The sequence below is a fragment of the Nicotiana tabacum genome, chromosome 13, assembly GCF_000715075.1.
Source record: "Nicotiana tabacum cultivar K326 chromosome 13, ASM71507v2, whole genome shotgun sequence".
NCBI lineage: Eukaryota > Viridiplantae > Streptophyta > Magnoliopsida > Solanales > Solanaceae > Nicotiana > Nicotiana tabacum.
The window spans coordinates 87296567-87309848 of NC_134092.1; the positions used below are offsets into that span (position 1 = coordinate 87296567).

Sequence of the window (13282 nt, forward strand, 5' to 3'; positions counted from 1 at the left end):
CGGAACCAAAATAACTACCTCGGCAAGTTATATAACGACAAATACACATATGTAAAGCATCGAATAGGGAAAACAATGCTAAAATACTCAAAACGACGGACCGGTCATTACACCAACCTTCATCCATCAACTCTCATACAACCTCTACTCCAGCGCCCCTTGGTCCCACATATTCCAGTGGTGCACCTGGCAATGCTTCTTTATCAAACGAAATTGGGAGTCTATGTCATCAGGTATATCTCTTTTTCTTCATCATCATGTGCTTGTTCTGCCTATGTACCTTCTGCTGAATCCTCCTTGGCAGATAACACCAATGTGCAAATCAAAATTTGACCATTCAACCCTCTCATCCCATGATTACCCGATCAAAGAATAACATTCATAAACCTATTCAGAAATTGTGTCTTAGTGCTACTGTTCATGATTCTGCTAATCCCAATATATCCCAGGTCTCACCATTAACCAAATCAATTCCATTACCTCTAGCAACCAAAAACCTCACCAAGCCAAAATAGTTTTCTTCCTTACCTAAACCTATAGAGCCTCGCACTGTTCGTCAAGCCTTAAAAGATCCAAATTGGCGACAGGCTATGAATGAAGCATTACAAATTTAAGGTACTTGGTCTCTTGTGCCACTCGTCCCTCATGCCAAACTAGTGAGTTCTTAATGGGTATTTCATGTTAAGTATAATTCGGATGAGAGCATTGGACGTTATAAAGCTCGATTGGTTTCTAAAGGTTATCTTCAACAGCCTGGTGTGGATTATTTTGAGACCTATTCTCCTGTTGCTAAGTATACTACAGTGAGAGTAGTTCTTTCTCCTCTTGGGCAATTGGATATCAATAATTCATTTTTACATGGGCAATTATCTAAGGAAATTTACATGACTCATCCACCTGGATTTGTCAATGAGAAATTCCCAATCATATTTGTCGGTTACATAAGGTTATCTATTGCTTGAAGTAGGCTCCACGTGCCTGGTATGATGAACTGAAAGCTTATCTTTTATCTTTTGGTTTTCATTACTCTCAGTGTGATCTTTGTCTCTTCATCTTTGCAAAAGCTAGAGTTATTATCTATCTTGTTATTTATGTTGACGATCTCATAATTACTGGCAACTACTCACGGTATGTTAAAGAATTTATCAAATAGCTTGGTACTCGATTTTCCATAAAAGATCTTGGTGATCTAAATTTTTTTGGGTGTTGAAGTCATTCGTTCGCCTACTGGTCTATTCCTTAACCAACAGAAATATAATTGTGAGATACTTGAAAGAACCAACATGGCAGATGCATAACCAATGAGGACACCTACTGCTATTGGCTCATGTCCAGGTTCTAAAGATGGTTCTCCCCTTGAAGATCCCACAAAATATAGGAATGTAGTTGGAAGCTTGCAGTATTTGCATCTTACTCGCCCAGATGTTGCCTTTATAGTCAACAAGTTGTCTCAGTTTACAAGCTGTCCCACGACAACTCAATGGACCATGGTAAAATGTGCTTTGCTCTATCTTGATTGGAATATCTGATCGTTGTCTGTTTCTTTAGAAAAATTATCCTCTCTTGATTCATGCCTTTTCTGACGTTGATTGGGCTGGTGATCGTGATGGTTGCTCGTCCACTACAACTTATATTGTGTTTTTTGGCTGTCATCCAATCTCATGGAGTTCCAAGAAATAAGTTTTGACTTGCTCTTCGATGGAGGCAAAAATATAGAGCCATTCCCTCTACTACTACACTTTATTGGGTGCGTAATCTTCTCGAGGAGTTATCTGTTACTCCCTCTCAGAACTTGTCATCTGCTATGTTAATCTTGGTACTCCATATGTTTGTGCTAAACCTGTGTTCTAGTTTCGTATGAAGCATGTTGAACTTGATTATCATTTTGTACGTAAATTAGTCCAGCAAGGTCTTCTTCAGGTTGCTCATGTTTTGTCGAAGGAGCAACTAGCTGGCATGCTTATAAAACCTCTTCCAAGTAGCTCTGTTGAGCTGCTATGTTCCAAGATTGATATTTCTGATCGACCTACCATATTGCGGGGCATAATAGAGATACTTATTTTTAGTAATCCACTAGACAGTGTGTCTAGGGCTAGTTTTTATATAAATATCTCAAAAAGAAAGAACAAAACAAATGTCAGGGGTCTTACAAAGTGAAAGAAATAAAATTTGACAAGTACATAGCCCCTATTATCAGTGTTGAGCGTAGTACACAACACTAATATTACACAATGTAATATAATAAAGCAACTTATAAAAACTAGCCATGCTAAGTCTTCGATAATAAATATCACAATGTAATCTTCTTTTGTTGTATGTTTGGCCATCTTCCCTGTGCCCTAATAGATACGAGCCTAATGTAACCAGTTATGTAGCCATAGTGTTCCTTTCCCAAATACCATGTGCATCATCTTTGTAGTTGTAGCTCTTCTGGTCATCCACATATCGAGTATAATGTGTTATCGCAATATCTACTGCATTGCCTTTCCTCTTCATGTCTTGCATCTCCTTGCATCTACCAGTCCATTCCCATATCGTTACTTTTTCCTCCTGATGTCTAGAGTCCAGTAGTCCACCTAAGTATTCGGATTGTCCATTGCTGACCCAAAAGGAGTAGTCCAATGCCACTTTTTCATAGTGAGCACAATGTCGTAGGCATTCATATAAGTCCTGCTTGCCCATGTTGATATCATTTGTCCATATTTTCCCTTCATCGTGTATCATGTTAGTATTCTCCAGAGTTCCCCTGATTCCCAAGTGGCAAACCTGTTCATATAATGTTTCAATACCATATGTGTATCTGTATTGTTCCTCCACCTAACAGAATCTCCCGTGACTGGAAGAAATCCCACTGTTGAATTCCTGTGTGATATGATGATGTTGTATTGTTTGGTTCCATTTATGTGTGAGCGCTAGCTATAGATCAATGAATATTTCATACAAAACCAAATCTTGGATGTTGGATATGTGGGAAGTATTGAGATCATAGTCCGCAGTACTTGTATAGATCCTTTAATTTGTTTCCAAAGTCCATAACATCGTGCAAATTCCTTTGCCAAAATTCTGGGCAGCCATCTGATGTATCTCTAAATCTTTGTTATGGTTGTAATACCTGTTGCTAGTACGCAAATATACAACACTTTCTCGGGTTGGATATTCAGCAATTGTTTCTTATAGTTGACGGCTAATTTGACACTGTCCATTTGCTAAATTTTCTTTTGACGAATTGTCTCCAAGCTCGATTCCATGCTTGTACTTACGACTAATACACCTTCAAGGGAATGAGCACAGGGTGCTAATACCACCCATTTAGCTTGTATCAGATAGTAATGCATGGATACAGTAACTTTCCCTACAAAACATAAAACAACATTAGTATAAACATTGTCCCCCATGGCCTCCTCCCTAAGGGTTTGATCAAGGTGATCGAGTCTGTTACTTCCAGTGGACCTCCTCCCCATTGTGCTCTTCTCTTCCTCACCTCCTAACTTCCTGCAATTCTTATTCTTAAATATGGACATTGAGATTTATCATCATTCACGATCCTCCTTTCTTGAATATCCATCTCACCAAAGCAAGTGCTCTCAATGGGACCAATATCTAGTGCATAGTTAGCAAGATGATCTGCCAGTTTGTTTCCTTCTCTAAGAGTATGGGTTATTGTAACATTTTATCTTGACATTAGTTGTTTGGTTTTCTCCACTTCTCTTGCGACAGACCAAGGAACAAACCACTCTCCTTTCACTGCATTCTTCATTATCATAGAATCTGTGTGCAGATTAATAATGATATAATCATGTTCAATACAAAATCTAAGACCTTGAACTATGGCCTTAGCTTCTGCTTTTGTATTAGTTCCTTCAGGTATTTCTTTACCACACGCATACATCATATATCCCTCTTCATTCCTTAGAACAAAGCCAATAGCACTTCTCCCAGGGTTGCCCCTAGAAGCCCCATCAATGTTCACTTTAATCCATCCTGTTGTTGGGAACTCCCATAACACCTTAGTAATCTTCAACTTAGGAAGATATTGTTCCATCATTGTAACTAAATCTGGCCATTTGTGAGGTACGTGAAGTAGGCTAGGCTTCCTAAATTTGACAAGTGATTGGAGTGTATTAGATACCTGGTAAATGACCCTACTCACAGTTACTCCATCTTCATATTTGTAGTTGTTCCTTCTCTTCCGCAACTCCCATACAATAATGGGTGGCATTTCCTGAATTATAGGCTGTATTCTTGGTATTACATCAGCATTCCAACACTTGATTATAGCTTGGTGAAATGTAAGCTCCTCTATCCTAATTCCTGCACTTGGCAAAAACTACGACCACACTCTTCTAGCAGCATAGGACGTGAAAAATAAGTGTTACATTATTTCCTTCATCGAATTATTACAACACCAACACCTAGAAGCCATCAAATAGCCCAATCTTCTGATAAAGTCATCTAGTGGTAGCTTATTTCTCCATAATTTTCACATAAAGAAGCTATTTTAAATGGTAAACCTTTCACCAAAATCTTCTTATAAGCATTGCATGGTTCTTGCCTCCTTCTCACATATTCCCAAGATGATTTTACACTAAAATCTCCCCTAGATTCCAGCATCCAAAATGGCTTATCCAGTACATCATGTATCACTGGTGCTTTAGTGTGTTCAAGTATGTGGTTGGCAATTTCCTCTAGCAATATTTCTCTAATTTTGGCTTCATCCCACTGTCCATCTTGCATTACATCATGCACATTATGAACTGTTTCATCACAAAAGAAATCAGGTGGAGTCATGAAATACAAAGCCCCCAAACTTGTCCAGTTTTCAAACTAGAACAGAGTTGATCCCATTTTCGTATGCCACACAATTTGGTGTTCAACTAAATCCCTGCATTCGAGCATTTTCTTCCATACATGTGATCCATCCCTCCATGGTACCACCATAGGATTGAGTTTTTTGTAGTATTTTTGACACATAAATGAACTCCACATAGTAGGTTTTGTTCTAAAGTTCCACCACAGTTTGCAAAACAAAGCCTTTGAAACATCATCGAGAGATCTAAATCCCCCCTACTCACATGGCATACATAATGTGTTCCATGATGCCAATGTCTGCTCGAGCCACCAACAGAATTACACCAGAATAACTGGGCAAAGATCTTTTGCAATTTTTTGATCAAATAAGCAGGAGGATTTACTGCTGAAAGGAGGTGAATTGTTATACTTTGAAGAACATATTTGATCAAGACAACCCTACCTCCTATAGAAAGAAGTTTATCTTTCCATGCTTGTAATTTGTCTAACACCTTGTTAAGGAGACCTTGATAGTAGTCTATCCTTCTTCTGGAATAGAAGATTGGGCAACCAAGGTACATGAATGGAAATTCCTTCTTGGATATCCCAGTGATCCTTTCCACCTTGTGCACGACATGTGTACTGGTTGAGTGATGCATATATATGGCAGATTTGCTTTTGTTAATCAACTGACCAGAAGCACCTTCATATGCATACAAGACTTCCATCACCAATTGCAACGAGGTAGCATCAGAGGATGAGAATATGATTGTATGATAAGCATAAGCTAGATGATTAATCTTAGGGTTCCACTTAGGCAATCCAAATTCACAAAAGTAAAGGTTCATATGTAATGCATTTACTCCCCTTGACAATGCTTCAGCAATAAGAATGAATAATGTTGGCGACAAAGGATCACCCTGCTTCACACCTCTTGTTGATTTGAAGAATCCACATGGTTATCCATTAAGCAAGACAGAATACCAGTTATTTGATATAATGTCAAAAATCAGGCTAATGAACCTTTCCCCAAATCCCATTTTCCTCAAAACCTTAGTCAGGAACAACCAAGATAGCCTATTATAGGCTTTTGTCATATCTAATTTGATCATCACGTTTGGACCAGCCTTAGTTCTCAACCTAATATCATCTCTTGTGTTAGCAAAACATTTTCCACTATGATCCTGCCTTTCACGAAGCCTGCCTGCTCATCTGTTATCAGATTAGGAAGATAGCCAACTAGCCTCTCATGAATAACTCTGGAAAACACCTTGTTTATGAAGTTGCTGAGGCTAATAGGTCACATGTCTGAATATGAAATCACTTCTTTCTTCTTTGGCAGCAGTACCAGATTTGTATGAGTTATGGATCTAGGCAGTTCATGTCCATTGAAGAAAGCTTTCACCATCTCCACAATGTATTCTCCTACTATATCTCAACATACATGGAAGAAGAAACCTATAAAGCCATTAGGTCCTCCTGCGCTATCTCTAGTAAGCCCATAAACAATCCATTTTACCTCCTCTATTGTAGGTTGTTTCAATAGTTCCTGATTCTGTTCATAATCTACCATTGATGGTATATGATCGATAATGCCAAAAGCTGTAGGAACCTGATCTTCATGAAACAGTTCCTTGAAAAAGTTTACTACCTCTTCAGCCATTGTTTCTTTGTCTTCTATCCAATTCCCATCTCTCTTTTGTATTCGTTTAAGATGCAATCTCTTCCTCCTTCCATTTACTTGTGTGTGTATTTCTTTCTCCATCTTGAAACCAAGACATTCCTATTTTTTGTTTCCAGAAATCCTCCTCCAAAGCCAAATATCTTATCAATTATGCTTGTATTTTTTGTAACCTTGCTCTGTTCTATTGCGATGAGTTGTGTTCAAACTGAGCTTCATGCACTAATACCACCTCCTCTAAGCTTGCAATCTTCTAAAAAATAACACCATAGGTAGCTTTGCTCCATAGAGATAGAGCTCGCTTCAGCCTTTTCAACTTGTGATTAAAAACAAAGAATGGATTTCCAGCAAAACAACACACCAATTTTCTTTAACAACTTCCTTAAACGATGGATGTTTGGTCCAAAAATTTAAAAACCTGAATGCTTTCTTAATTGGCACAGTTGTAGGGTTGCATGACAGCAGTAGAGGACAATGATCTGATCCTATTTTTGATAGATGAGTGACCTCTATCCTGGCTAGCATTTGTTGGAATTCAGTGTTAGTTAAACATCTATCCAATCTTTTAAAAATACAATCTTCCTCCGCTCTACCACTCCACCATGTATAAATGCTCCCTTTGAAAACAAGATCAAATAAATTACATTTGTTAACACAATATCGGAAATTATTTACTTCATTCAGTGATACTGACAGTCAACCAAATTTCTCTTCTTCATTCCATATTACATTAGAATCTCCAGTTACAAGCCATGGTGAAGTCATAACTGTGGCTAAGGCATACAGAGAGTCCCATAATTCAATCCTTTCTATCGCGGTACATTTTTCATATACCAGCGTGACAATAAAACTCTTATGGGTATCAACATTGGTCAGCTTCATAGTTAGTTGTTGCTCCATGTCAAATAAGATATCTACAATATGATCTTCATCTACAAAAGCCCATAGTTTGTTGGTAATGTTAACAAAGGCTTGTGCAAAGCCTATCCTTCTTCTGTATCTTTCCAACTTCCTCATTTGCTGTATTGGCTCCATAATTCCAATAAATTGAAAATGATGTTGTCTATTCATATTGACAAGCCTAGTAAAGGCTTTTTTGGTGTTAACCGATCTCACATTCCATATGATTACATTCATATCTAATTATGAGATTTAGATTGGTTCCTTCTCGTTTGAATCCCAACTGTTTGTACATTTGAGCTATCCTTTTGTTACTTTTTCCTTCCACGGCCAGCTAATTTCCCTTTCTCCATTTGCCTTGGAGATATATCTCCTTGCCTAGCTATGTTGAGGAAGTTTTGTGTTGTGGATTCGTCATCCAGATCCTTACCATCTGTGCCCAAAATCCCCACATATTCCTTGGTGTTTACTTGAGTTCCAAGCTCGGTTCTCACATGTTTAGGAATTAGAGTTTCACATCCCTTCTCCTTTCCAGCAGTTTCTTGAGTTTCAGTAGAGCTTACCATCTGATCCTTCTGCATTATATTACTTGTCCCCCCTAGCTCATCATTTGTATGTGTCAAAGTTGTATTGTTTTCAGCTTCAGACTCATTTCTCAACATTGTTTCAACTCCATTAGTTTCTCCTGGATCCACTGAGCCCACCTGATCAATTGAATGTCTTGTACATGTTGTTTGGTTAGGGTTCTGCATCAAATTAGGATCACAATATCTACTTGCAATGCTGCCTTCTTCACACTGAATTTGTTTGTTACTGATATGTTCCTTGGCCTTCTCATTAACACCTTGTTTTTCTTCTACCTCATATTTAGTGGATATATCGTCATCTTCCATTGCATCAGGTATTTCACCTTCCTCAGAATCCTCCTCAATTTGTTCACTCCATAATTTCCCCCCACTTGCCTGTTGTTTCACTTCTTCCATAAGCAATGCAATGGACTTTGCTGTGTCAACTGTTTGCGATGGAATTTGCTGGCAAGAACGATTGGTAGAAACTAAACCACCTCCAAAATTCCTACTCACCCATTGTGTAGTAGATTCCTTTTGTAATTGACAAACAGTCTCAATCCCTTTGTCATTAGGATTAAAAACAGATGCCTTAGGATTTAGTTTGATAGCTGATCTTGGAGTACCATTCTTAGTCACCCTAGGAGATACCTTATGACTGCGATCAACATTACTAATTTCCACCAAGACCAGCTGGTTATTATCTTCCTTATCTCCTTCTTCTATCTCAAGAATAGCAAAGTTGTTAGTTGTTTGAACTTGTTGAACTGTACCATCAACTGGAACGATTACTTTGCAAGTTTTTTCTTGTTCCTGACTTTGCTTGGCTCTGTTCTTCACTCGATTATCTCGAACTTCCTTCCATTGTTCACCTACATTTCCTACTACTTTTTCACTTGTGAGAATCATCAAAGGAGATTTATCTTTGCCTCTCTCCTAGTCTTCATCATTAACAACCCTCTTATCACAGCCCTTATTCTCCATTAATTCTAGATGCATACGCAACATTCAATTTCATTATGACATTGTAACCTATAATCATTACAATACTTAGGTAACATATCATATTGAATTCTTACCCACTCTATCCTGACATCACAAGTAGCCTCATTTTCGATGTCCATCCGCACCTTCTTAGGTAACTCTGGTAGCAAATCAACTAGGACCTTGACTCTTGCACAACTAGGCCTAGTTTTGTTAATTGTAGCCATGTCAAGATGCAACGGCTTCCCCACAACTGAAGCTATTGAAAACAAGTATTCCTTAACAAAGTAAGTAGCCAGCAAGTCTGGAAAAGAAATCCACGCCATAGCCATTAGAGTTTCTTCCCTTGCCTTAAATTTTGCATCATAAATAAGTGGTCGTAATTGGTATGCATAACCATCTTTGGCTTTAACATAATAAGCGCTTTTCGATATAAAATTGATGAAATCTTCCCATAGCATCAATCTAATTAAAACATATCGATCTCTAAGGAATCCAATACTACATTCTCTTTTAATTTCACATTGACTGGGGATGATTCGGCACAACTCCTGCAGTTTTGGCCAACCGTATGATAATTTGCCAACAACTGCATATTGTAGGCCTTTAATTACATTCATGCGATCAACTTCTACTTCTGGGAATTTAACTAAAATTTATCCATTCAAAAAAGATGCCCGCCTCGTTAGAATGGGCTGGACAGAAGCTTGAGCAGTCACGTTCACGTTCATTAGCGCATTAATTACGCTGGGTTTCAAAATATTCGAGTAATCCAGTGGCTTTTTGTCTCTTTTCATTAATTAGGTTGGCTTTTCGGACGTGTCTGCATTCACCAAACGCAATTTCACGCTGGCTTCCCTTATTTTGTTCGATAAGTAACATCACTCTACATTGTGCTTAAAATTTTTATATTTGGTGATCTTTTCCTTTTTATCCTTTTTTTGTTCTTTCTCTGTTCTGTCAGAAAGGGCAAACCTCTTATGGAGCGGAGATTTAAGGTCCATCCATACTGATTACGAAGGCTTCAAAAGGACCTACATGCTCTAACTACTCGTAATAAGAAATTAGGGGTGGCAAATAGGCTGATTGGGGTGAATCTGGGCGGGTATTAGGTCAATAACTGGGTCATTGCCCAACCCAGTCCAAAATATACTTGGGTACTTTAATAGGCATAGGTTCACTTCTAAGCCAATCTTGAAGACAAATAAGAGATTGCACCAGTTTAGGCGTCAACGAACTCCTAAACAAGTCAAGAATGCGACCTCCAGTACTGAATGCACATTCTGATGCAACACTTGAAATAGGAATGGCTAACACATCACGAGCCATCTCTGCAAGAATGGGAAATCTAGGCTCATTGATTTTTTACCACTTTAAGATTTTAAACTCATCTGTTTCAGGCTCAATATCTTCAGCAAGATATCTATCTAACTCTGATTTAGCACCTAAACCTCCTGTCACTTCCTTATGTTTCTCAAATTTCAATTTCGTTCTCATTGTTTCTCTTTTCAAAAAGCTACCATAACTACTCACGGTAGCTGTTGTGTTTCCAGATGAAGCAGATGTAGATCCTTTTGAATTTTTCTTTACATAATAATCAAACAAAGAATCCATATAATTTTTCACTTCTACAATCAATTTCTTCCCTTCTTTTTCTCCAAACATCCTCACAATTGCAAAAGGAAACATAGTCAAACTTGTTACGGGGATCCAAAATTGATGCAATAAGGATCATATTGTTCATTTTTTCAGGTTAGCCCCAATACTTGACAAATTTTTCTTTCATTTTTTTTGCCATTTCTCTCAAACTAGCATCTTCATGTTCCATTCACTCTTTCAAAATAAGATCAAGCTCCCAAATTTCAACAAAATGTATATTAGAAGTGACATAAATAGAACCAGAGACCCTAAAAGTAAGCAAATAAAAAACTTCAAGAAATTTTACCATTATTCTCACATTATCCCAGTCAGCACTTGTGAGATCACCAGCACTAGTTCCATCTTCACATACATAGGTACGAAGGTGATGCAACAATCCAGTATCAAAGAAACTATATTTGTCAAAGGCAAGCTCAAATTATTGTGTTGTGTCTAACATCATGTATGTAGAGTTCCATCGAGTAGAAACATCTAAGCATAATGTTCTCTTGGAAGTTAACTTTTGAGATTCACAACATTCTTTAAACTTTCTAATCCTAGCGGGATATAGTCTAATGTATCTCACAGCTTGTCTAACTCTCTTGATAGAAACACCAATTTCTTTCAACCCATCTTGTACAATGAGACTAAGTATGTGAGCCATACATCTAACATGCAGGTGTTTACCATTCATTATATTAGTTCCCCAAGTAGTAAATTATTTAGACACTTCTCTTACTGTGACATCATTGGAACTAGCATTATCTACCGTTATAGTAAATATATTTTTCAAACCCCAATCAAGCAAGCAATTAGTAATAACCGCCGCCATATCATCACCCTTATGACTAGAGATAGGACAAAAGTTTATTATCCTTTTATGCAATTTCCAATCGCTGTCAATAAAGTGAGCAGTAAGACATATATAGTTTATTCTTTGTATAGAAGTCCAAGTATCTGTTGTAAGACAGATTTTTGGACGTGCTTCATTGAAGGACTTCTTCAAACTGTCTTTGTTCACAATAAAGTTCATAACAATCTCTTGTCAATGTTCTACGAGAAGGAATTTTAAATTGAGGTATTGTGACTCCTATAAACTTCTTAAATCCTTCATTTTCAACAAAACTAAATGGCAGTTCATCCAAAATTATCATTTGAGCTAAAGCTCACCTACTAAGTGCTTGATCAAATTTTCAAGTGGTAAGCACCCCTTCATTTGCCCCATTTGAAGCTAGTAGAAAACTTAGTTGTGTTTGACTATTTTTTATTTTACGGGGCATTTTGGGACACTTAGTGAGATGATTGTTCATTGATGTAGTACCATTACCTTTCGTAGCAGCTGCATAAGTTTTTTTACAATACTTACATTTTGCTTTTTTAGCTCCACTAGGATCATCATACTTCTCAAAATGGTTCCAAGCATCAGATCTAGGTTGCATGACTTTCCTTTTCTTTGGAGCTTCATCAGGACTGAGACATTCAGTGTTAGGTATGCTATAATTTGAACCCCCACCTTCGCAGGCTTCGCTTACCCTACTTTCATTTTCTTCCATCTACGAAAACGAATACAAGCAGAATAATAAAACACTGAGCTATAATAATGCGAAAAAGGAAGATAGAGGAGGAGACAGAAACAAGCATAAAATTAAATGAGGTAACAAAAATAATAACCGAGCAAGAAGACAGAAAATGGACATCAAATTCAAGAGTCAAAACTTCTTTCAACAATATACATGCACCTTTAAGTCTTTAACTACTAGTTTTTAGCAGAAAAAGAAGAAGAAGAAATTTACTAAAACGAGAGAAAGAAGAGAAGATCGGCGAGGACAGAGAACAAAAAAGAAGAAATGAGAGAAATATAACAAAAAATAAGCTTACCGGCACAACCGCACCAGTGTATCAATGGTGATAGAGACTAGAGAGAGAAGTTTGAAAAAAAAGAACCCTAGCGTATTTGGGAAAAGCTTAAGAATGGGAAAAGCAAAAGCTGATGACCTTAAAACTTAAAAGTCTTTAAGCGTGGGCCTAGGATTTGTTAAGAGTGGGCCGTCTTTGATGGAACTTAAAATTGGGTCTAGTATTTGTTATATTGGGCTTAGCCTATATATAGTTTAAAGAATCAATTTGCTAATAATTCGATTTTTCGGTTAATCGAACAAAATAAATCAATAACCGACGACTGAACCGAGAATTTTAAAATTTTAAAATTGAAACCGACCGAAAAGACCGAATAACCGAAACCGAAATAAAAATATTTTCGGTTCGATCGTCTTTTCGGTTCTAACCGATATATGCCCAACCCTACTTTTAAGTATTCAACCGAGACATTGGAGATTGAAAAAACTACAAAATTATGCATACAACTTTACCAGTACGTTGACATTTTGTTAATTCCAGAGTTTGTTAGTGCTTTGTATTTGCAATATGAATGGCTTTAGAAGTTATCGGTTTAATATTTCGCTTTTGGATCTGCGAATTATGATTGAACACTATTTACTTTCTACAAAAAAAAGTATTTGAGTCACTCGGCCGTTGACTCTTTCTTCTCAATTTTCTTTTTGTTTGGTTGTTGAAAAAATTATGGAAGAAGTTTGAAAAAGAAAACACATTTTTTTTATTTATGAATAAATCTTATCCTTTATAATGCACATTACTATGTTTTATTCCAAAGAAGAAAGACTGATTTGCTTTTGAATTGATTACACTGTAAATTATTCTGGCGAAA

General features: G+C 37.2%; 1 protein-coding gene across 1 annotated transcript; it reads right to left on the reverse strand.

The window, feature by feature from the left end:
* Positions 1 to 231: 231 nt before the first annotated feature.
* On the reverse strand, positions 232 to 12520 carry LOC107805125 (uncharacterized). Its single transcript, XM_016629115.2, has 2 exons — positions 12436 to 12520; positions 232 to 12110 (listed from the first exon to the last, which is right to left on the reverse strand). Exon 2 carries the CDS (start codon positions 8842 to 8844, stop codon positions 7681 to 7683), a length of 1164 nt encoding a protein of 387 aa, XP_016484601.1. The 5' UTR covers positions 8845 to 12110; positions 12436 to 12520; the 3' UTR covers positions 232 to 7680.
* Positions 12521 to 13282: the final 762 nt, after the last annotated feature.